Consider the following 22,885-nt stretch of genomic DNA (forward strand, 5'->3'; position numbering starts at 1 on the left):
GGCTAAGCTACCACTTCATGATTAATCACCAAGCAGCTAACGGCTAAGATACCACTTCATGATTAATCACCGATCACCAAGCAGCTAACGGCTAAGCTACCACTTCATGATTGATCACCGATCACCAAGCAACTAACGGCTAAGCTACCACTTCATGATTAATCACCAAGTAGCTAACGGCTAAGCTACCACTTCATGATTAATCACCGATCACCAAGCAGCTAACGGCTAAGCTACCACTTCATGATTAATCACCAAGCAGCTAACGGCTAAGCTACCACTTCATGATTAATCACCAAGCAGCTAACGGCTAAGCTACCACTTCATGATTAATCACCGATCACCAAGCAGCTAACGGCTAAGCTACCACTTCATGATTGATCACCAAGCAGCTAACGGCTAAGCTACCACTTCATGATTGATCACCAAGCAGCTAACGGCTAAGCTACCACTTCATGATTAATCACCAAGCAGCTAACAGCTAAGCTACCACTTCATGATTGATCACCAAGCAGCTAACGGCTAAGCTATCACTTTGATTGATCACCAAGCAGCTAACGGCTAAGCTATTACTTCATGATTAATCACCAAGCAGCTAACGGCTAAGCTACCACTTCATGATTAATCACCAAGCAGCTAACGGCTAAGCTACCACTTCATGATTAATCACCAAGCAGCTAACGGCTAAGCTACCACTTCATGATTAATCACCAAGCAGCTAACGGCTAAGCTACCACTTCATGATTAATCACCGATCACCAAGATTAATCAATCACCAGCTAACGGCTAAGCTACCACTTCATGATTAATCACCAAGCAGCTAACAGCTAAGCTACCACTTCATGATTAATCACCGATCACCAAACAGCTAACGGCTAAGCTACCACTTCATGATTAATCACTGATCACCAAGCAGCTAACGGCTAAGCTACCACTTCATGATTAATCACCAATCATCAAACACTTGCTTAGCTTCTCATGACACATTATTAGATGGCATTTTACTTTAAGAATTCATGTGTGTGTGACACTGTATTAGTGTGTGTCTATACGCTGACGATCCTACCTCTCTTACCCTCCATCAGAGCCCCTTCCTCGCAGTGAGAACGGTTTGACTGAGGACCCTATGGACACCTCCACCTCTCCCTCCATGACCCCTCGCCCCCTGACACAACGCACCACCTCAGAGTACCGTGGCCAGGGGTCCAGCAGCCCATACTACCCTGGGTCTGGCTCTGGTCACCCCCCACCACCACCCCTCAGGCGCCTGGCCCCCAACCCTTCCGACCTGGGGTCCAGAGGGCTACAGAGAAGAGTGGAAGGTAGGCCTTGTAAGAGCTTAACCCCCATTGGCTGGCTGACTGGGCGGGCCTTGTGTGTGCCTCTAGATTCTAGTTGGCCATTTACGTTTGTTTGAATGTTGATTTTTTTGGGGGGGGGTCTAGGCTTCCTGTGTTGGAGCAGATCACATTCAACATTTTAGTAACTTAGCAGACGCTCGTATCCAGAGCGACTTAGTTAGTGCGTTCATCTTAAGATAGCTAGGTGAGACAACCACACATCTCAGTCACAGTCAGTACATTTTCCAGAATAAAGCAGCTGAGACAGTGCTAGCAAGACAAGTTAGTTCAAGAAAGGCGATGATGGTGTTTTTGTTTTTATTCGTTTAACAGCGGTGTAGTCAGGTGGCAGTAAATATGTTGTGTAGCACTGCCACCTAGTGGACAATGCCATAGATATGTTGTGCCTTCCCTGTAAAGTAATTTTCTTTATTTAACTTGGCAAGTCAGTTAAGAACAAATTCTTATTTTCAATGACAGCCTAGGAACAGTGGGTTAACTGCCTTGTTCAGGGGCAGAACGGCACCTTGTCAGCTCGGGGATTTGAAACCTTTCGGTTACTAGTCCAACGCTCTAACCACTAGGCTACCTGCCGCCCTGTAAAGGCTGAAAGGATCAGTATTCATGGTGGTTAACTAGAAAGGTGAATATTGAATTCTGACTCTCTGCTGCTCTGTCTGTGTGTTCTGTTGTTCAGCTGCGAGCTCCACCACAGGTCCTGAGCACCTGGCAGCTGCAGACCGGGAGACTGCAGTGGGGAACGGGGCTGGGAACACCCCTTCCTCCTGGTCTGTGGATGAGGTGATGCAGTTTGTCCACGACGCCGACCCCCAAACACTCGGACCCCACGTGGAGCTCTTCAGAAAACACGTGAGTGGACCTTGATTGATTTATTTATTGATTGATGATGTTTCTTGTCCTTTTTCTTCCTTTGAAGCATCACTGCTGATAGAGGAAAGGAGATGAGGAGGCAGACACTACACTATTGAGATGCTCCCTAGATGTGTGTCTAAGTGCACCAGGTCTGATGTTACACTATTGAGATGCTCCCTAGATGTGTGTCTAAGTGTCCCAGGTCTGATGTTACACTATTGAGATGCTCCCTAGATGTGTGTCTAAGTGCCCCAGGTCTGATGTTACACTATTGAGATGCTCCCTAGATGTGTGTCTAAGTGCCGGGTCCAGGTCTGATGTTACACTATTGAGATGCTCCCTAGATGTGTGTCTAAGTGCCCCAGGTCTGATGTTACACTATTGAGATGCTCCCTAGGTGTGTGTCTAAGTGCCGGGTCCAGGCCTGATGTTACACCATTGAGATGCTCCCTAGATGTGTGTCTAAGTGCCGGGTCCAGGCCTGATGTTATACTATTGAGATGCTCCCTAGATGTGTGTCTAAGTGCCCCAGGCCTGATGTTACACTATTGAGATGCTCCCTAGATGTGTGTCTAAGTGCCCCAGGCCTGATGTTACACTATTGAGATGCTCCCTAGATGTGTGTCTAAGTGTCCCAGGCCTGATGTTACACTATTGAGATGCTCCCTAGATGTGTGTCTAAGTGCCGGGTCCAGGCCTGATGTTACACTATTTGAGATGCTCCCTAGATGTGTGTCTAAGTGCCGGGTCCAGGCCTGATGTTACACTATTTGAGATGCTCCCTAGATTATTTTTATGCTGTGTAAAAATTATTCAATAAATATCCCAAAAAAGAAATCCACCCCTGGATATGTGTTCGGTGTCTGGCCTGGTTCTGATGTGCTCCAGCCCTCCTTGCTGTGTGTATGTCCCTGTCAGAAGCAGGAAGGGAGGACGTCTATGTCACAGAGAGAGATTTACAACACTGTTCTAATTCTATTCCTATGGCCTGTGTCCTCTGTGTTTAGTCTATAACCTGGGAGACTAGCACTGGCCTGTGTCCTCTGTGTTTAGTCTATAACCTGGGAAAGACCTCTGTGTGGGAGACTAGCACTCTGCTCAACCTAGCAGGCCTGTGTCCTCTGTGTTTTAGAATTTTCATGTCGTTCATTCCCTCCAGGAAAACCCAACTCTGCTCAACCATACAGGCCATCTACAACGCAGTGAATGTTTACTGGACACGCCAGACATTTTCTGTTGATGTCTGTCTGGACATCTCAGCTCAGAGAGAATTATGTTGATGTCTGTCTGGACATCTCAGCTCAGAGAGAATTATGTTGATGTCTGTCTGGACATCTCAGCTCAGAGAGAATGATGTTGTTGTTATGTTGGTTCTGTGTTGGGGGAAATAGGTGCAACTATCACTGTTGAACGTTAAAACCCCCACAACCTTTCATTTAGAAGAGTTAATCATAGATGTTTCGGCCATCTTGGCTGTCATCTTGTCCTGTGTTGGTGCTAAGCTCTCTTTCTGACTGCGTTTGTCTCTTGTCTTCAGGAGATCGACGGAAAGGCGCTGATGCTTCTACGTAGTGACATCATCATGAAGTACATGGGTCTGAAGCTAGGCCCCGCCCTCAAGCTATGTCATCACATCGAGAGGCTCAAACAGACCAAACAGTAACACACACACACACACACACACACACACACACACACACACACACACACACACACACACACACACACACACACACACACACACACACACACACACACACACACACACACACACACACACACACACACACACACACACACACACACACTAGAATGGGAAGATCAAACCCTAAGCACAATGAGTCCTTAATCATTCCTTTGCAGAGACCTTCATACCTCATCCTGTGATGAAGAGCATTCAGAGAAACAGTGTGAACGTCAGTACAGAGAAACACTATGAACCAACTTCAGTCTACTATTCTTCTGAATAGACTCAGCTGAATCCCAAAGGATGATGTTGAGTGTTTACCTACCTATGCATTGCCCATGTACACCTTCTCTCAACCCTTACCTACTTAGCCTGGTCCCAGAATGGTCTGTAAAAAACAAACAGATCTGAGACCAGGCTACTGTCGGCCGTGGAGACCTGGAGATGCAAGGAGACATCTCCACACACCCCCCAATGGCATGTACTACTTGTTGCACTAGCCTCTCATTGCAATAAGATATCAACCATTCAGCTTCTATATGGATACTGTGATTTGATTCTTCAATAGTTTCAATATCAAAGGATGTTGATAAGGAGAATGTACCATGCTGTTAAGATTCATTGTTTGTTTTGGACACTGCATTTGACCGTACTCCTTAGTGCATTCAGGGTGTGACATCACACAACCTGGACTCGTTGGAACACTGATCATTCTCCGGATCGCCCAGTGGAACTTCTAACCAGGATCTATGATTGTGATTGGACATTCACATATTCCTCTGCTGCGTGTAGATTCTAGAATACGTTGGACAATGAAGACAGGAAGTTCCTGTTCAAGTCAACGTCTCATTGTAAAAGAAGATGGTGGACTTATGTTTGAAGAACCAGACAAAAAACCTGTGTTTTACATAAAAAGCCAAAAAATATGTTTGTTTTTTATATCTTGGATTTTGTACTGTCTTTAAAAGGTATTATTAATCTCTGCATACATACAGGAAGGTTGTGTTGAATCCTGTCTGTATTTGAACCCAAACAATCTGGTATTTGTAATGGTGGTGTTGGCTACACCACCAGACCTGATGGTAGCCAAGCTGAACATTGATTGCAACACATGTATGGCCTTCATCTCATTTCAAATCATAGCCGTTAAAAGTAGATAGTTGACTGTCGGTTGTGGGAAGGTTTTCAAGCACCAAATGGACAGTTGATGTGTATCTAACGTTTCATGTTCAGGAGATCCTGCATATATGGATACAAGGCTGTGTGGCAGTCAGGCAAACAGGATATGGAGTGTTAGGGGGATTCAACGCACAAGGAAAAGAGATGTGGATGGGATTCATTTGTGTCACAACAACCTATAATGTGATAAAATAGGACTTATTTTACTATTTATCTTGTCGCTGTGGCAGAAGAAGTGATCCATTTCTGAACATTTTTCCGAAGGTTTTCAGTTGAAATGAACGGTAACACTTACAACGGCCGTGCTTTATTGTGATACTCAGGTTTTACTAGGCTTTTGGGTTTTAGGACAGACTTCTTCATAGTAGCATTTGCTTGTAAGTTCATTTTCTGTTTGACAATATTTTAGATCAACTTTGTATATATTTTTTAAGATTCTACATTTTCGTGTGTTGTTCCATAGAAACAACACCCAGTGTACATACATACGATAAAAACTACTTTTCAAGTACCGGTACTGGAAAAGACTTGTTTGTTAAATAATATTTGCATATGTACTTTCACGCAATTAAACTTTCTTTTTTTTCACCATTTGCCTCATTTCATGAGAGTTGACAAGCATTTTTATTTAAACCTTTTATTTAACTAGGCAAGTCAGTTAAGAACAAATTCTTATTTACAACGCGGGCCTACCGGGGAACAGTGGGTTAACTTGCCTTGTTCAGGAGCAGAACAGACATTTTTACCTTGTCAGCTCATGGATTTGATCCAGCAGCCTTTAATGGTTACTGGCCCAACACTCGAACCACCAGGCCGCCCCGGCACGAACCTTTAATCATTTGAAAAGGGAAGTGTCCCTTTTTAGTAATAAATAAGTACATGTGATGTTAAGACAAAGGGGCATCAACAAGAACACTTTGTTTTATTCTCATGACAGTTTTCTCCAACTGAATCACATACAAACATGAACCATCAAATGACTGGCTAAGTGTCTGATCCTAAATCAGATATGAAATACTGTATAGGCAAATGCACCTTTTCACATGGAAAGTAGCAGACGATGGACAGCCACATTTCATCTGTGAATTGACAGCATTTTGTAAAAGGAGGAAGTCCTCTTTTAACAGTTTATATTGATGAATTAAACATGAAGGTAAAAATGTCAGACAACTACAAATACAGTCACAACACTACAGCAACAAAGTCATCCTTCGTCTCTCAACACATGGAAGAGATATTGTCCATGCCAGGAAGATTGTCCCCAATCGTCTGCCGTAGTCACAGCACTTGGCCAATGTCTCAGAAGAACGCGGTGTAACTTCTGTCAACAACAAGAGCTAGCAGTAAAGACACCTCGGGTCTCTTGTGTCCCACAAGACTGTGTTAGCCTGTTGAGCTAAAGCCTAGGCATTAGCTAAGCTCGGGGAGCTAACGCAAGTCTTCAGGTCTTAGTCAAGGATAGTTCACCTCATCACCACCTCCTTTATGTAACAGAGACCGCCCTGTCTGTCTGACCCGGGATTCGATCCCACTTCTACAATGACACTTCACGCTCCAGCCTGGTCCCACATCTGCAAGACAGTACAAACAGATCTGGGACCAGGCTAAATCCTCTCTACAAACAGATCTGGGACCAGGCTAACTCTCTACTTCCTGGGGCAGAAGGCAGCCAGACGTTGCTTCTTGATGGGTAGGATGTGGATCTCCTGTGAACTGACCTTCTTCAGTTTGATGGCCTGTCTGTTCCTGGGGAGGTTAGGGTCCTTCTGCTCCACCACATGGTGTCCTCTGGTTAGAGGCAGAGCACCGTAACACTGATGTAACAGCGCCCCGTGTGGCCGGAGGAGTCGTGTTGTTTAATAGACAGGCTCTTACTGGACAGCCCTGAGAGAGACTTGATCTTCCCACAGAAGATGGCGGTGGTGGGGATCGCGTCTTTGACCGCCACGATGACTTTGGCTGTTTGAGAGGTGTGAAAGATCTCAAAGTTGGAGCTACCGCTGCTGCTACTGCTCTTAGGCTCACTGCTGGGTCTATTACCGCTCCCACCTCCATCCACAACCGCCCACTGACGCCGTCTACTCAATTCTACATGGGTTACACCGTTCAACAGGCTCTGGTGGTGGTGAAGCTTCTGAGTGCACTCCGCAGGCTTTAAGACCTCCAGAGAAACAGATGTAGTGCCCTCGGGTGAAGGGAGCCAAGCTGTAGTAGCGCCCTCGGAAGAAGTGTGCCAGTCCCGCGATGAAGGACGCTCTTTTCTTTTCTGTTTACTAGTTACAGACAGGTCGAGGACAGTGTCATCGTGTTGTAGAAATGCCATTTCCTGCTTTGGTTGGATTATGGGAGGGGATTTCACTGATAGGTCAAGCACCTCCCCCTCGGGGACCATGGCAACAGAGGACAGAGAGGCCATTGACGATGGAGGGTAAAGAGTCATAATGTTACCGTGTGGTGGAGGACTGACGATCTCCTCATAGTTAGTCTGTGTGCTTTTAGTCACCATACAGGCTGGTTTAGAGGGTCAGAGAATCCTTTGGACTCCTGGCTGTGTGGGACGGGGATAGGGAGAGGGATGGGTAGAGGCACAGGGAGAGGAACAATGACAGGGTAGGGGACCAGGAGGGTGGCAGGGGGTACCAGGGGGGCTAGCGGGGAGCTGTAGGGGTAGGAGAGGGGTGGAGGTTGGGGTTGGGTTGGGGGGAACGAGGCTGAAGCAAAGGGGTCAGTTGGGGTTGACCCCGCTGGGTGACAGGAAGAGGAGGTGGGGTTGGTCTGAGCAGAAAACAGGTCCTGTATGAGGGCAGCGAATGTCGGGTTCTGGAGGATGGCATGAATACCTAGGAGAGAGAAAGAGAGAGAATGGTTGTATTACTACAATCGGAGGGATTACACACCAATAGTCGACAGCTGAATTACTATATACCATTACAATTACCTGGGTCCTGGGCTGGAGGTCCAGGTAGTTTCTGATCCAGGGCTGGAGGCTGGCAGAAGGCCAACGAAGCCATGGAAGAGGTCTGAGGCTGGGTGTGACACAGCAGATTGTTCTGGAGGAAGGACAGGGAAGGGTAGGGGGGAGTCTGCTGGAGCATCGCTCCCATGGTGTTCAGATGCTGGAACACATGCTGCTCCAGGACCAGAGGTAGGGAGAGACCAGGGCCTTGGGAGAGGGAGCCCAGGGAGAGAGGCCCCTGGTGGGTCAGGAGGTACGGAGGGATCCCCTGGGGAGGGGTTCCTCCAGCCATCTGTTGGAGGGGGTGGATGGGCAGCATCACAGGACTGTCCCCCAGACAGAGAGGCTGAAGCACGGTGGCAGCCACCTTGAGAGCCACCCCTTCTGGAGCCTCAACGCTGGGATTGACCATGGTGGGGGACGCTGGGATAGTTACCATATGTGAAAGGCTTGGTTTCTGATTAGCCTGGCCAGGAGAGCTGATGCGTGAGGCCTCGCTTGTAATCTGGGTGACAGTGTTCTCTACCTTTCTGACCCCCTCTCCACCACCTCTTTCTCCTCCACTACTTCCCCCATTCTGAGGAAGGTCAGCTACATGCTCTGAGAAAAGATCCTCCATCTTCTTTTTCCTCAAAACATCCACTGGAGTCTGATCTTAGGACAGGAGGGCCATGGTTACTGTGGCCATGGTTACTGTTTAGCAGAGTCACAGACCGGCACCGAACCTAACGGGGGAAAAGAGAAAAGGCTTGTTTTAATGGACAAATATGGGTCATTATTCAGAACTAGAACTGGCAAGTTAGCAAAGTAAAGTAAGAGAAATCAACAAGCTTCCGTGTTGATTCAGTGTTCATGTGGATGATAGCAGAGTAGATTGGAGATGTATGTCCCAGTCCCTCCTGCTGTGGTTTAATGAAAGACCCCGAGGACAAACTGTTGGACTTGACTTGGTTCAACTCAAAATGAACACTAAATCACTTCTAAATCCTCTTGTCTTTTCCAAATCCCCCAGTATTACCCTTGAACCTGTCCCAAATAGCACCCTATTCTCTGTCTAGTGTGCTACATTTGACCTGAGCCCTATGGGCCCTGGTCAAAAGTAGTGCACTATAAGCCTAAGTACAATAACAAACATTGCCAGCACCAGTACATTTATTAAAAACGTGTTTCCCTGGCAGGCATAGATTAAGCAGGAATGTAATTTCATAAGGGTCATGTTTAGCCTGGTTTAGTTGAGTTAGTTTGGACAGAAGGTGGCTCATGTCTTTACAGACACCTGGGAGGTAGAGAACCTGTAATAAACCTGGTCCTAATAATGAAGAGACAGTAGAAATACTCTGTGTGTGACAGCTGAAGCACTGACACAAGCTTGTAACACTTGTTTTAGCAGCAGAACAGAGAACACAGGAAATCTGTTATTTTGTTCTCCAACATATCGACCAAATACAGGAAACAGGAAATTTCTATAATGAGGCCTTGAAGTGACCATAAAACTAGACTGGATCAATATGAACAACAGTCCACCACTGTTTTAAACCAGAGTTAAAACTAGACTGGATCAATATGAACAACAGTCCACCTTGTTTTAAACCAGAGTTAAAACTAGACTGGATCAATATGAACAACAGTCTAACATTGTCGTGTTTTAAACCAGAGTTAAAACTAGACTGGATCAATATGAACAACAGTCTAACATTGTCTTGTTTTAAACCAGAGTTAAAACTAGACTGGATCAATATGAACAACAGTCCACCATTGTTGTGTTTTAAACCAGAGTTAAAACTAGACTGGATCAATATGAACAACAGTCTAACATTGTTGTGTTTTAAACCAGAGTTAAAACTAGACTGGATCAATATGAACAACAGTCCAACATTGTCGTGTTTTAAACCAGAGTTAAAACTAGACTGGATCAATATGAACAACAGTCTAACATTGTTGTGTTTTAAACCAGAGTTAAAACTAGACTGGATCAATATGAACAACAGTCTAACATTGTTGTGTTTTAAACCAGAGTTAAAACTAGACTGGATCAATATGAACAACAGTCCACCATTGTCGTGTTTTAAACGGTGGTCCTTCCGTAGCTCAGTTGGTAGAGCATGGCGCTTGTAATGCCAGGGTAGTGGGTTCGATTCCCGGGACCACCCATATGTAGAATGTATGCACACATGACTGTAAGTCGCTTTGGATAAAAGCGTCTGCTAAATGGCATATATTATTATTATATTATAAACCAGAGTTAAAACTAGACTGGATCAATATGAACAACAGTCTAACATTGTTGTGTTTTAAACCAGAGTTAAAACTAGACTGGATCAATATGAACAACAGTCTAACATTGTTGTGTTTTAAACCAGAGTTAAAACTAGACTGGATCAATATGAACAACAGTCTAACATTGTTGTGTTTTAAACCAGAGTTAAAACTAGACTGGATCAATATGAACAACAGTCTAAAATTGTTGTGTTTTAAACCAGAGATAAAAACTAGACTGGATCAATCTGAACAACAGTCTAACATTGTCATGTTTTAAACCAGAGTTAAAACTAGACTGGATCAATATGAACAACAGTCTAAAATTGTTGTGTTTTAAACCAGAGTTAAAACTAGACTGGATCAATATGACCAACAGTCCACCATTGTCGTGTTTTAAATCAGAGTTAAAACTAGACTGGATCAATATGAACAACAGTCTAACATTGTTGTGTTTTAAACCAGAGATAAAAACTAGACTGGATCAATCTGAACAACAGTCTAACATTGTCGTGTTTTAAACCAGAGTTAAAACTAGACTGGATCAATATGAACAACAGTCCAACATTGTCGTGTTTTAAACCAGAGTTCTGGAAAACCTTCACAGAGCAATTTAGATCAGTATGACTCCTGATTATGTCTAAATGTGACCAGAAACAGAACTGGTCCTTACCTGTCACCAGTCCTCCCAGCTTCTCTCCTATCTATTAGATGTAAATGTTTTGTGGGGGAAGCCATTGGCTTTAGCCTGGTCTCAGATCTGTCTGTGCTCTCTTGACAACTCCAGCGCATTGCTGTGACAGAAATGGAGTTGACAAGACAGCGCAGACAGATCTGAGACCAGGCTATTGTGCAGTTGGATCAGGCTGGATATTCCTCTTCCTGTCAGCTAGTTAGATCAGGCTGGATATTCCTCCTCCACTCAGTTAGATCAGGCTGGATATTCCTCCTCCACTCAGTTAGATCAGGCTGGATATTCCTCCTCCACTCAGTTAGATCAGGCTGGATATTCCTCCTCCACTCAGATCAGGCTGGATATTCCTCCTCCACTCAGTTAGATCAGGCTGGATATTCCTCCTCCACTCAGTTAGATCAGGCTGGATATTCCTCCTCCACTCAGGCTGGTTAGATCAGGCTGGATATTCCTCCTCCACTCAGTTAGATCAGGCTGGATATTCCTCCTCCACTCAGTTAGATCAGGCTGGATATTCCTCCTCCACTCAGTTAGATCAGGCTGGATATTCCTCCTCCACTCAGTTAGATCAGGCTGGATATTCCTCCTCCACTCAGTTAGATCAGGCTGGATATTCCTCCTCCACTCAGTAAGATCAGGCTGTATATTCCTCCTCCACTCAGTCAGATCAGGCTGGATATTCCTCCTCCACTCAGTTAGATCAGGCTGGATATTCCTCCTCCACTCAGTTAGATCAGGCTGGATATTCCTCCTCCACTCAGTTAGATCAGGCTGGATATTCCTCCTCCACTCAGTTAGATCAGGCTGGATATTCCTCCTCCACTCAGTTAGATCAGGCTGGATATTCCTCCTCCACTCAGTTAGATCAGGCTGGATATTCCTCCTCCACTCAGTTAGATCAGGCTGGATATTCCTCCTCCACTCAGTTAGATCAGGCTGGATATTCCTCCTCCACTCAGTTAGATCAGGCTGGATATTCCTCCTCCACTCAGTTAGATCAGGCTGGATATTCCTCCTCCACTCAGATCAGGCTGGATATTCCTCCTCCACTCAGTTAGATCAGGCTGGATATTCCTCCTCCACTCAGTTAGATCAGGCTGGATATTCCTCCTCCACTCAGTTAGATCAGGCTGGATATTCCTCCTCCACTCAGTTAGATCAGGCTGGATATTCCTCCTCCACTCAGTTAGATCAGGCTGGATATTCCTCCTCCACTCAGTTAGATCAGGCTGGATATTCCTCCTCCACTCAGTTAGATCAGGCTGGATATTCCTCCTCCACTCAGTTAGATCAGGCTGGATATTCCTCCTCCACTCAGTTAGATCAGGCTGGATATTCCTCCTCCACTCAGTTAGATCAGGCTGGATATTCCTCCTCCACTCAGATCAGATCAGGCTGGATATTCCTCCTCCACTCAGTTAGATCAGGCTGGATATTCCTCCTCCACTCAGTTAGATCAGGCTGGATATTCCTCCTCCACTCAGTTAGATCAGGCTGGATATTCCTCCTCCACTCAGTTAGATCAGGCTGGATATTCCTCCTCCACTCAGATCAGGCTGGATATTCCTCCTCCACTCAGTTAGATCAGGCTGGATATTCCTCCTCCACTCAGTTCAGATCAGGCTGGATATTCCTCCTCCACTCAGTTAGATCAGGCTGGATATTCCTCCTCCACTCAGTTAGATCAGGCTGGATATTCCTCCCTCCACTCAGTTAGATCAGGCTGGATATTCCTCCTCCACTCAGTTAGATCAGGCTGGATATTCCTCCTCCACTCAGTTAGATCAGGCTGGATATTCCTCCTCCATTCCTCCTTCAGATCAGGCTGGATATTCCTCCTCCTCCACTCAGATCAGGCTGGATATTCCTCCTCCACTCAGATCAGGCTGGATATTCCTCCTCCACTCAGTTAGATCAGGCTGGATATTCCTCCTCCACTCAGTTAGATCAGGCTGGATATTCCTCCTCCACTCAGATCAGGCTGGATATTCCTCCTCCACTCAGTTAGATCAGGCTGGATATTCCTCCTCCACTCAGTTAGATCAGGCTGGATATTCCTCCTCCACTCAGTTAGATCAGGCTGGATATTCCTCCTCCACTCAGATCAGGCTGGATATTCCTCCTCCACTCAGTTAGATCAGGCTGGATATTCCTCCTCCACTCAGATCAGGCTGGATATTCCTCCTCCACTCAGATCAGGCTGGATATTCCTCCTCCACTCAGATCAGGCTGGATATTCCTCCTCCACTCAGTTAGATCAGGCTGGATATTCCTCCTCCTGGATATTCCTCCTCCAGTTAGATCAGGCTGGATATTCCTCCTCCACTCAGTTAGATCAGGCTGGATATTCCTCCTCCACTCAGTTAGATCAGGCTGGATATTCCTCCTCCACTCAGTTAGATCAGGCTGGATATTCCTCCTCCACTCAGTTAGATCAGGCTGGATATTCCTCCTCCACTCAGTCAGATCAGGCTGGATATTCCTCCTCCACTCAGTTAGATCAGGCTGGATATTCCTCCTCCACTCAGTTAGATCAGGCTGGATATTCCTCCTCCACTCAGTCAGATCAGGCTGGATATTCCTCCTCCACTCAGTTAGATCAGGCTGGATATTCCTCCTCCACTCAGTTAGATCAGGCTGGATATTCCTCCTCCACTCAGTTAGATCAGGCTGGATATTCCTCCTCCACTCAGTTAGATCAGATATCAGGCTGGATATTCCTCCTCCACTCAGTTAGATCAGGCTGGATATTCCTCCTCCACTCAGTTAGATCAGGCTGGATATTCCTCCTCCACTCAGTTAGATCAGGCTGGATATTCCTCCTCCACTCAGTTAGATCAGGCTGGATATTCCTCCTCCACTCAGTTAGATCAGGCTGGATATTCCTCCTCCACTCAGATCAGGCTGGATATTCCTCCTCCACTCAGTTAGATCAGGCTGGATATTCCTCCTCCACTCAGTTAGATCAGGCTGGATATTCCTCCTCCACTCAGATCAGGCTGGATCAGGCTGGATATTCCTCCTCCACTCAGTTAGATCAGGCTGGATATTCCTCCTCCACTCAGTTAGATCAGGCTGGATATTCCTCCTCCACTCAGTTAGATCAGGCTGGATATTCCTCCTCCACTCAGTTAGATCAGGCTGGATATTCCTCCTCCACTCAGTTAGATCAGGCTGGATATTCCTCCTCCACTCAGTTAGATCAGGCTGGATATTCCTCCTCCACTCAGTTAGATCAGGCTGGATATTCCTCCTCCACTCAGTTAGATCAGGCTGGATATTCCTCCTCCACTCAGTTAGATCAGGCTGGATATTCCTCCTCCACTCAGTTAGATCAGGCTGGATATTCCTCCTCCACTCAGTTAGATCAGGCTGGATATTCCTCCTCCACTCAGTTAGATCAGGCTGGATATTCCTCCTCCACTCAGTTAGATCAGGCTGGATATTCCTCCTCCACTCAGATCAGGCTGGATATTCCTCCTCCACTCAGTTAGATCAGGCTGGATATTCCTCCTCCACTCAGTTAGATCAGGCTGGATATTCCTCCTCCACTCAGTTAGATCAGGCTGGATATTCCTCCTCCACTCAGTTAGATCAGGCTGGATATTCCTCCTCCACTCAGTTAGATCAGGCTGGATATTCCTCCTCCACTCAGTTAGATCAGGCTGGATATTCCTCCTCCACTCAGTTAGATCAGGCTGGATATTCCTCCTCCACTCAGTTAGATCAGGCTGGATATTCCTCCTCCACTCAGGCTGGATATTCCTCCTTAGATCAGGCTGGATATTCCTCCTCCACTCAGTTAGATCAGGCTGGATATTCCTCCTCCACTCAGTTAGATCAGGCTGGATATTCCTCCTCCACTCAGTTAGATCAGGCTGGATATTCCTCCTCCACTCAGATCAGGCTGGATATTCCTCCTCCACTCAGTTAGATCAGGCTGGATATTCCTCCTCCACTCAGTTAGATCAGGCTGGATATTCCTCCTCCACTCAGTTAGATCAGGCTGGATATTCCTCCTCCACTCAGTTAGATCAGGCTGGAGATCAGGCTGGATATTCCTCCTCCACTCAGTTAGATCAGGCTGGATATTCCTCCTCCACTCAGTTAGATCAGGCTGGATATTCCTCCTCCACTCAGTTAGATCAGGCTGGATATTCCTCCTCCACTCAGTTAGATCAGGCTGGATATTCCTCCTCCACTCAGTTAGATCAGGCTGGATATTCCTCCTCCACTCAGTTAGATCAGGCTGGATATTCCTCCTCCACTCAGTTAGATCAGGCTGGATATTCCTCCTCCACTCAGTTAGATCAGGCTGGATATTCCTCCTCCACTCAGTTAGATCAGGCTGGATATTCCTCCTCCACAGTCAGATCAGGCTGGATATTCCTCCTCCACTCAGTTAGATCAGGCTGGATATTCCTCCTCCACTCAGATATTCCTCCTCCACTCAGATCAGGCTGGATATTCCTCCTCCACTCAGTTAGATCAGGCTGGATATTCCTCCTCCACTCAGTTAGATCAGGCTGGATATTCCTCCTCCACTCAGTTAGATCAGGCTGGATATTCCTCCTCCACTCAGTTAGATCAGGCTGGATATTCCTCCTCCACTCAGATCAGGCTGGATATTCCTCCTCCACTCAGTTAGATCAGGCTGGCTGGATATTCCTCCTCCACTCAGTTAGATCAGGCTGGATATTCCTCCTCCACTCAGATCAGGCTGGAGATCAGATCAGGCTGGATATTCCTCCTCCACTCAGATCAGGCTGGATATTCCTCCTCCACTCAGTTAGATCAGGCTGGATATTCCTCCTCCACTCAGATCAGGCTGGATATTCCTCCTCCACTCAGTTAGATCAGGCTGGATATTCCTCCTCCACTCAGATCAGGCTGGATATTCCTCCTCCACTCAGTTAGATCAGGCTGGATATTCCTCCTCCACTCAGTTAGATCAGGCTGGATATTCCTCCTCCACTCAGTTAGATCAGGCTGGATATTCCTCCTCCACTCAGTTAGATCAGGCTGGATATTCCTCCTCCACTCAGTTAGATCAGGCTGGATATTCCTCCTCCACTCAGTTAGATCAGGCTGGATATTCCTCCTCCACTCAGTTAGATCAGGCTGGATATTCCTCCTCCACTCAGTTAGATCAGGCTGGATATTCCTCCTCCACTAGATCAGGCTGGATATTCCTCCTCCACTCAGTTAGATCAGGCTGGATATTCCTCCTCCACTCAGTTAGATCAGGCTGGATATTCCTCCTCCACTCAGTTAGATCAGGCTGGATATTCCTCCTCCACTCAGTTAGATCAGGCTGGATATTCCTCCTCCACTCAGTTAGATCAGGCTGGATATTCCTCCTCCACTCAGTTAGATCAGGCTGGATATTCCTATTCCTCCACTCAGTTAGATCAGGCTGGATATTCCTCCTCCACTCAGTTAGATCAGGCTGGATATTCCTCCTCCACTCAGTTAGATCAGGCTGGATATTCCTCCTCCACTCAGTTAGATCAGGCTGGATATTCCTCCTCCACTCAGTTAGATCAGGCTGGATATTCCTCCTCCACTCAGTTAGATCAGGCTGGATATTCCTCCTCCACTCAGTTAGATCAGGCTGGATATTCCTCCTCCACTCAGTTAGATCAGGCTGGATATTCCTCCTCCACTCAGTTAGATCAGGCTGGATATTCCTCCTCCACTCAGTTAGATCAGGCTGGATATTCCTCCTCCACTCAGTTAGATCAGGCTGGATATTCCTCCTCCACTCAGTTAGATCAGGCTGGATATTCCTCCTCCACTCAGTTAGATCAGGCTGGATATTCCTCCTCCACTCAGTTAGATCAGGCTGGATATTCCTCCTCCACTCAGTTAGATCAGGCTGGATATTCCTCCTCCACTCAGTTAGATCAGGCTGGATATTCCTCCTCCACTCAGTTAGATCAGGCTGGATATTCCTCCTCCACTCAGTTAGATCAGGCTGGATATTCCTCCTCCACTCAGTTAGATCAGGCTGGATATTCCTCCTCCACTCAGTTAGATCAGGCTGGATATTCCTCCTCCACTCAGTTAGATCAGGCTGGATATTCCTCCTCCACTCAGTTAGATCAGGCTGGATATTCCTCCTCCACTCAGTTAGATCAGGCTGGATATTCCTCCTCCACTCAGTTAGATCAGGCTGGATATTCCTCCTCCACTCAGTTAGATCAGGCTGGATATTCCTCCTCCACTCAGTTAGATCAGGCTGGATATTCCTCCTCCACTCAGTTAGATCAGGCTGGATATTCCTCCTCCACTCAGTCAGATCAGGCTGGATATTCCTCCTCCACTCAGTTAGATCAGGCTGGATATTCCTCCTCCACTCAGTTAGATCAGGCTGGATATTCCTCCTCCACTCAGATCAGGCTGGATATTCCTCCTCCACTCAGTTAGATCAGGCTGGATATTCCTCCTCCACTCAGTTAGATCAGGCTGGATATTCCTCCTCCACTCAGTTAGATCAGGCTGGATATTCCTCCTCCACTCAGTCAGATCAGGCTGGATATTCCTCCTCCACTCAGTTAGATCAGGCTGGATATTCCTCCTCCACTCAGTTAGATCAGGCTGGATATTCCTCCTCCACTCAGTTAGATCAGGCTGGATATTCCTCCTCCACTCAGTTAGATCAGGCTGGATATTCCTCCTCCACTCAGTTAGATCAGGCTGGATATTCCTCCTCCACTCAGTTAGATCAGGCTGGATATTCCTCCTCCACTCAGATCAGGCTGGATATTCCTCCTCCACTCAGTTAGATCAGGCTGGATATTCCTCCTCCACTCAGTTAGATCAGGCTGGATATTCCTCCTCCACTCAGTTAGATCAGGCTGGATATTCCTCCTCCACTCAGTTAGATCAGGCTGATATTCCTCCTCCACTCAGTTAGATCAGGCTGGATATTCCTCCTCCACTCAGTTAGATCAGGCTGGATATTCCTCCTCCACTCAGTTAGATCAGGCTGGATATTCCTCCTCCACTCAGATCAGGCTGGATATTCCTCCTCCACTCAGATCAGGCTGGATATTCCTCCTCCACTCAGTTAGATCAGGCTGGATATTCCTCCTCCACTTCAGTTAGATCAGGCTGGATATTCCTCCTCCACTCAGTTAGATCAGGCTGGATATTCCTCCTCCACTCAGTTAGATCAGGCTGGATATTCCTCCTCCACTCAGTTAGATCAGGCTGGATATTCCTCCTCCACTCAGGCTGGATATTCCTCCTTAGATCAGGCTGGATATTCCTCCTCCACTCAGATCAGGCTGGATATTCCTCAGTTAGATCAGGCTGGATATTCCTCCTCCACTCAGTTAGATCAGGCTGGATATTCCTCCTCCACTCAGTTAGATCAGGCTGGATATTCCTCCTCCACTCAGTTAGATCAGGCTGGATATTCCTCCTCCACTCAGTTAGATCAGGCTGGATATTCCTCCTCCACTCAGTTAGATCAGGCTGGATATTCCTCCTCCACTCAGTTAGATCAGGCTGGATATTCCTCCTCCACTCAGTTAGATCAGGCTGGATATTCCTCCTCCACTCAGTTAGATCAGGCTGGATATTCCTCCTCCACTCAGATCAGGCTGGATATTCCTCCTCCACTCAGTTAGATCAGGCTGGATATTCCTCCTCCACTCAGTTAGATCAGGCTGGATATTCCTCCTCCAGGCTGGATATTCCTCCTCCACTCAGTTAGATCAGGCTGGATATTCCTCCTCCACTCAGATCAGGCTGGATATTCCTCCTCCACTCAGTTAGATCAGGCTGGATATTCCTCCTCCACTCAGTTAGATCAGGCTGGATATTCCTCCTCCACTCAGTTAGATCAGGCTGGATATTCCTCCTCCACTCAGTTAGATCAGGCTGGATATTCCTCCTCCACTCAGTTAGATCAGGCTGGATATTCCTCCTCCACTCAGTTAGATCAGGCTGGATATTCCTCCTCCACTCAGTTAGATCAGGCTGGATATTCCTCCTCCACTCAGTTAGATCAGGCTGGATATTCCTCCTCCACTCAGTTAGATCAGGCTGGATATTCCTCCTCCACTCAGTTAGATCAGGCTGGATATTCCTCCTCCACTCAGTTAGATCAGGCTGGATATTCCTCCTCCACTCAGTTAGATCAGGCTGGATATTCCTCCTCCACTCAGTTAGATCAGGCTGGATATTCCTCCTCCACTCAGTTAGATCAGGCTGGATATTCCTCCTCCACTCAGTTAGATCAGGCTGGATATTCCTCCTCCACTCAGTTAGATCAGGCTGGATATTCCTCCTCCACTCAGTTAGATCAGGCTGGATATTCCTCCTCCACTCAGTTAGATCAGGCTGGATATTCCTCCTCCACTCAGTTAGATCAGGCTGGATATTCCTCCTCCACTCAGTCAGATCAGGCTGGATATTCCTCCTCCACTCAGTTAGATCAGGCTGGATATTCCTCCTCCACTCAGTTAGATCAGGCTGGATATTCCTCCTCCACTCAGTTAGATCAGGCTGGATATTCCTCCTCCACTCAGATCAGGCTGGATATTCCTCCTCCACTCAGTTAGATCAGGCTGGATATTCCTCCTCCACTCAGATCAGGCTGGATATTCCTCCTCCACTCAGATCAGGCTGGATATTCCTCCTCCACTCAGTTAGATCAGGCTGGATATTCCTCCTCCACAGTTAGATCAGATATTCCTCCTTAGATCAGGCTGGATATTCCTCCTCCACTCAGTTAGATCAGGCTGGATATTCCTCCTCCACTCAGTTAGATCAGGCTGGATATTCCTCCTCCACTCAGTTAGATCAGGCTGGATATTCCTCCTCCACTCAGTTAGATCAGGCTGGATATTCCTCCTCCACTCAGTTAGATCAGGCTGGATATTCCTCCTCCACTCAGATCAGGCTGGATATTCCTCCTCCACTCAGTTAGATCAGGCTGGATATTCCTCCTCCACTCAGTTAGATCAGGCTGGATATTCCTCCTCCACTCAGTTAGATCAGGCTGGATATTCCTCCTCCACTCAGTTAGATCAGGCTGGATATTCCTCCTCCACTCAGTCAGATCAGGCTGGATATTCCTCCTCCACTCAGTTAGATCAGGCTGGATATTCCTCCTCCACTCAGTTAGATCAGGCTGGATATTCCTCCTCCACTCAGTCAGATCAGGCTGGATATTCCTCCTCCACTCAGTTAGATCAGGCTGGATATTCCTTCCTCCACTCAGTTAGATCAGGCTGGATATTCCTCCTCCACTCAGTCAGATCAGGCTGGATATTCCTCCTCCACTCAGTTAGATCAGGCTGGATATTCCTCCTCCACTCAGTTAGATCAGGCTGGATATTCCTCCTCCACTCAGTTAGATCAGGCTGGATATTCCTCCTCCACTCAGTTAGATCAGGCTGGATATTCCTCCTCCACTCAGTTAGATCAGGCTGGATATTCCTCCTCCACTCAGATCAGGCTGGATATTCCTCCTCCACTCAGTTAGATCAGGCTGGATATTCCTCCTCCACTCAGTTAGATCAGGCTGGATATTCCTCCTCCACTCAGTTAGATCAGGCTGGATATTCCTCCTCCACTCAGTTAGATCAGGCTGGATATTCCTCCTCCACTCAGTTAGATCAGGCTGGATATTCCTCCTCCACTCAGATCAGGCTGGATATTCCTCAGGCCCTCCACTCAGTTAGATCAGGCTGGATATTCCTCCTCCACTCAGTTAGATCAGGCTGGATATTCCTCCTCCACTCAGTTAGATCAGGCTGTATATTCCTCCTCCACTCAGTTAGATCAGGCTGGATATTCCTCCTCCACTCAGTTAGATCAGGCTGGATATTCCTCCTCCACTCAGTTAGATCAGGCTGGATATTCCTCCTCCACTCAGATCAGGCTGGATATTCCTCCTCCACTCAGTTAGATCAGGCTGGATATTCCTCCTCCACTCAGTTAGATCAGGCTGGATATTCCTCCTCCACTCAGTTAGATCAGGCTGGATATTCCTCCTCCACTCAGATCAGGCTGGATATTCCTCCTCCACTCAGTTAGATCAGGCTGGATATTCCTCCTCCACTCAGTTAGATCAGGCTGGATATTCCTCCTCCACTCAGTTAGATCAGGCTGGATATTCCTCCTCCACTCAGTTAGATCAGGCTGGATATTCCTCCTCCACTCAGTTAGATCAGGCTGGATATTCCTCCTCCACTCAGTTAGATCAGGCTGGATATTCCTCCTCCACTCAGATCAGGCTGGATATTCCTCCTCCACTCAGTTAGATCAGGCTGGATATTCCTCCTCCACTCAGATCAGGCTGGATATTCCTCCTCCACTCAGTTAGATCAGGCTGGATATTCCTCCTCCACTCAGTTAGATCAGGCTGGATATTCCTCCTCCACTCAGTTAGATCAGGCTGGATATTCCTCCTCCACTCAGTTAGATCAGGCTGGATATTCCTCCTCCACTCAGTTAGATCAGGCTGGATATTCCTCCTCCACTCAGTTAGATCAGGCTGGATATTCCTCCTCCACTCAGTTAGATCAGGCTGGATATTCCTCCTCCACTCAGTTAGATCAGGCTGGATATTCCTCCTCCACTCAGTTAGATCAGGCTGGATATTCCTCCTCCACTCAGTTAGATCAGGCTGGATATTCCTCCTCCACTCAGTTAGATCAGGCTGGATATTCCTCCCTCCACTCCTCCAGTTAGATCAGGCTGGATATTCCTCCTCCACTCAGTTAGATCAGGCTGGATATTCCTCCTCCACTCAGTTAGATCAGGCTGGATATTCCTCCTCCACTCAGTTAGATCAGGCTGGATATTCCTCCTCCACTCAGTTAGATCAGGCTGGATATTCCTCCTCCACTCAGTCAGATCAGGCTGGATATTCCTCCTCCACTCAGTTAGATCAGGCTGGATATTCCTCCTCCACTCAGTCAGATCAGGCTGGATATTCCTCCTCCACTCAGTTAGATCAGGCTGGATATTCCTCCTCCACCAGTCAGATCAGGCTGGATATTCCTCCTCCACTCAGTTAGATCAGGCTGGATATTCCTCCTCCACTCAGTTAGATCAGGCTGGATATTCCTCCTCCACTCAGTTAGATCAGGCTGGATATTCCTCCTCCACTCAGTTAGATCAGGCTGGATATTCCTCCTCCACTCAGTTAGATCAGGCTGGATATTCCTCCTCCACTCAGTTAGATCAGGCTGATATTCCTCCTCCACTCAGTTAGATCAGGCTGGATATTCCTCCTCCACTCAGTTAGATCAGGCTGGATATTCCTCCTCCAGATCAGGCTGGATATTCCTCCTCCACTCAGTTAGATCAGGCTGGATATTCCTCCTCCACTCAGTTAGATCAGGCTGGATATTCCTCCTCCACAGTTAGATCAGGCTGGATATTCCTCCTCCACTCAGTTAGATCAGGCTGGATATTCCTCCTCCACTCAGTTAGATCAGGCTGGATATTCCTCCTCCACTCAGTTAGATCAGGCTGGATATTCTCCTCCACTCAGTTAGATCAGGCTGGATATTCCTCCTCCACTCAGTTAGATCAGGCTGGATATTCCTCCACTCAGTTAGATCAGGCTGGATATTCCTCCTCCACTCAGTTAGATCAGGCTGGATATTCATCCTCCACTCAGTTAGATCAGGCTGGATATTCCTCCTCCACTCAGTTAGATCAGGCTGGATATTCCTCCTCCACTCAGTTAGATCAGGCTGGATATTCCTCCTCCACTCAGTTAGATCAGGCTGGATATTCCTCCTCCACTCAGTTAGATCAGGCTGGATATTCCTCCTCCACTCAGTTAGATCAGGCTGGATATTCCTCCTCCACTCAGTCAGATCAGGCTGGATATTCCTCCTCCACTCAGATCAGGCTGGATATTCCTCCTC

General features: G+C 47.0%; 2 protein-coding genes across 2 annotated transcripts in view; one reads left to right on the forward strand and one right to left on the reverse strand.

Annotated features, from left to right (window-relative positions):
* Positions 1 to 5,670, forward strand: part of LOC124023149 (sex comb on midleg-like protein 2) — a gene marked incomplete at its 5' end in the record, with an annotated part of 46,252 nt that extends 40,582 nt beyond the window's left edge. Inside the window, 3 exons of the mRNA XM_046337680.1 lie at positions 1,086 to 1,322; positions 2,038 to 2,210; positions 3,751 to 5,670. Coding sequence (XP_046193636.1) covers positions 1,086 to 1,322; positions 2,038 to 2,210; positions 3,751 to 3,876 — 536 coding nt within the window. The remainder of the gene's footprint in view (positions 1 to 1,085; positions 1,323 to 2,037; positions 2,211 to 3,750) is intronic.
* A 1,908-nt stretch (positions 5,671 to 7,578) lies between these two features.
* Positions 7,579 to 22,885, reverse strand: part of LOC124023147 (retinoic acid-induced protein 2-like) — a 58,464-nt gene continuing 43,157 nt past the window's right edge. Inside the window, exons 2-3 of the mRNA XM_046337677.1 lie at positions 8,018 to 8,760; positions 7,579 to 7,919 (exon numbers count right to left, since the gene is read on the reverse strand). Of these exons, the coding sequence (XP_046193633.1) occupies positions 7,579 to 7,919; positions 8,018 to 8,654 (978 nt within the window). The 5' untranslated portion in view covers positions 8,655 to 8,760. The remainder of the gene's footprint in view (positions 7,920 to 8,017; positions 8,761 to 22,885) is intronic.

Source organism: Oncorhynchus gorbuscha, unplaced genomic scaffold, assembly GCF_021184085.1.
Source record: "Oncorhynchus gorbuscha isolate QuinsamMale2020 ecotype Even-year unplaced genomic scaffold, OgorEven_v1.0 Un_scaffold_1510, whole genome shotgun sequence".
Taxonomy (NCBI): domain Eukaryota; kingdom Metazoa; phylum Chordata; class Actinopteri; order Salmoniformes; family Salmonidae; genus Oncorhynchus; species Oncorhynchus gorbuscha.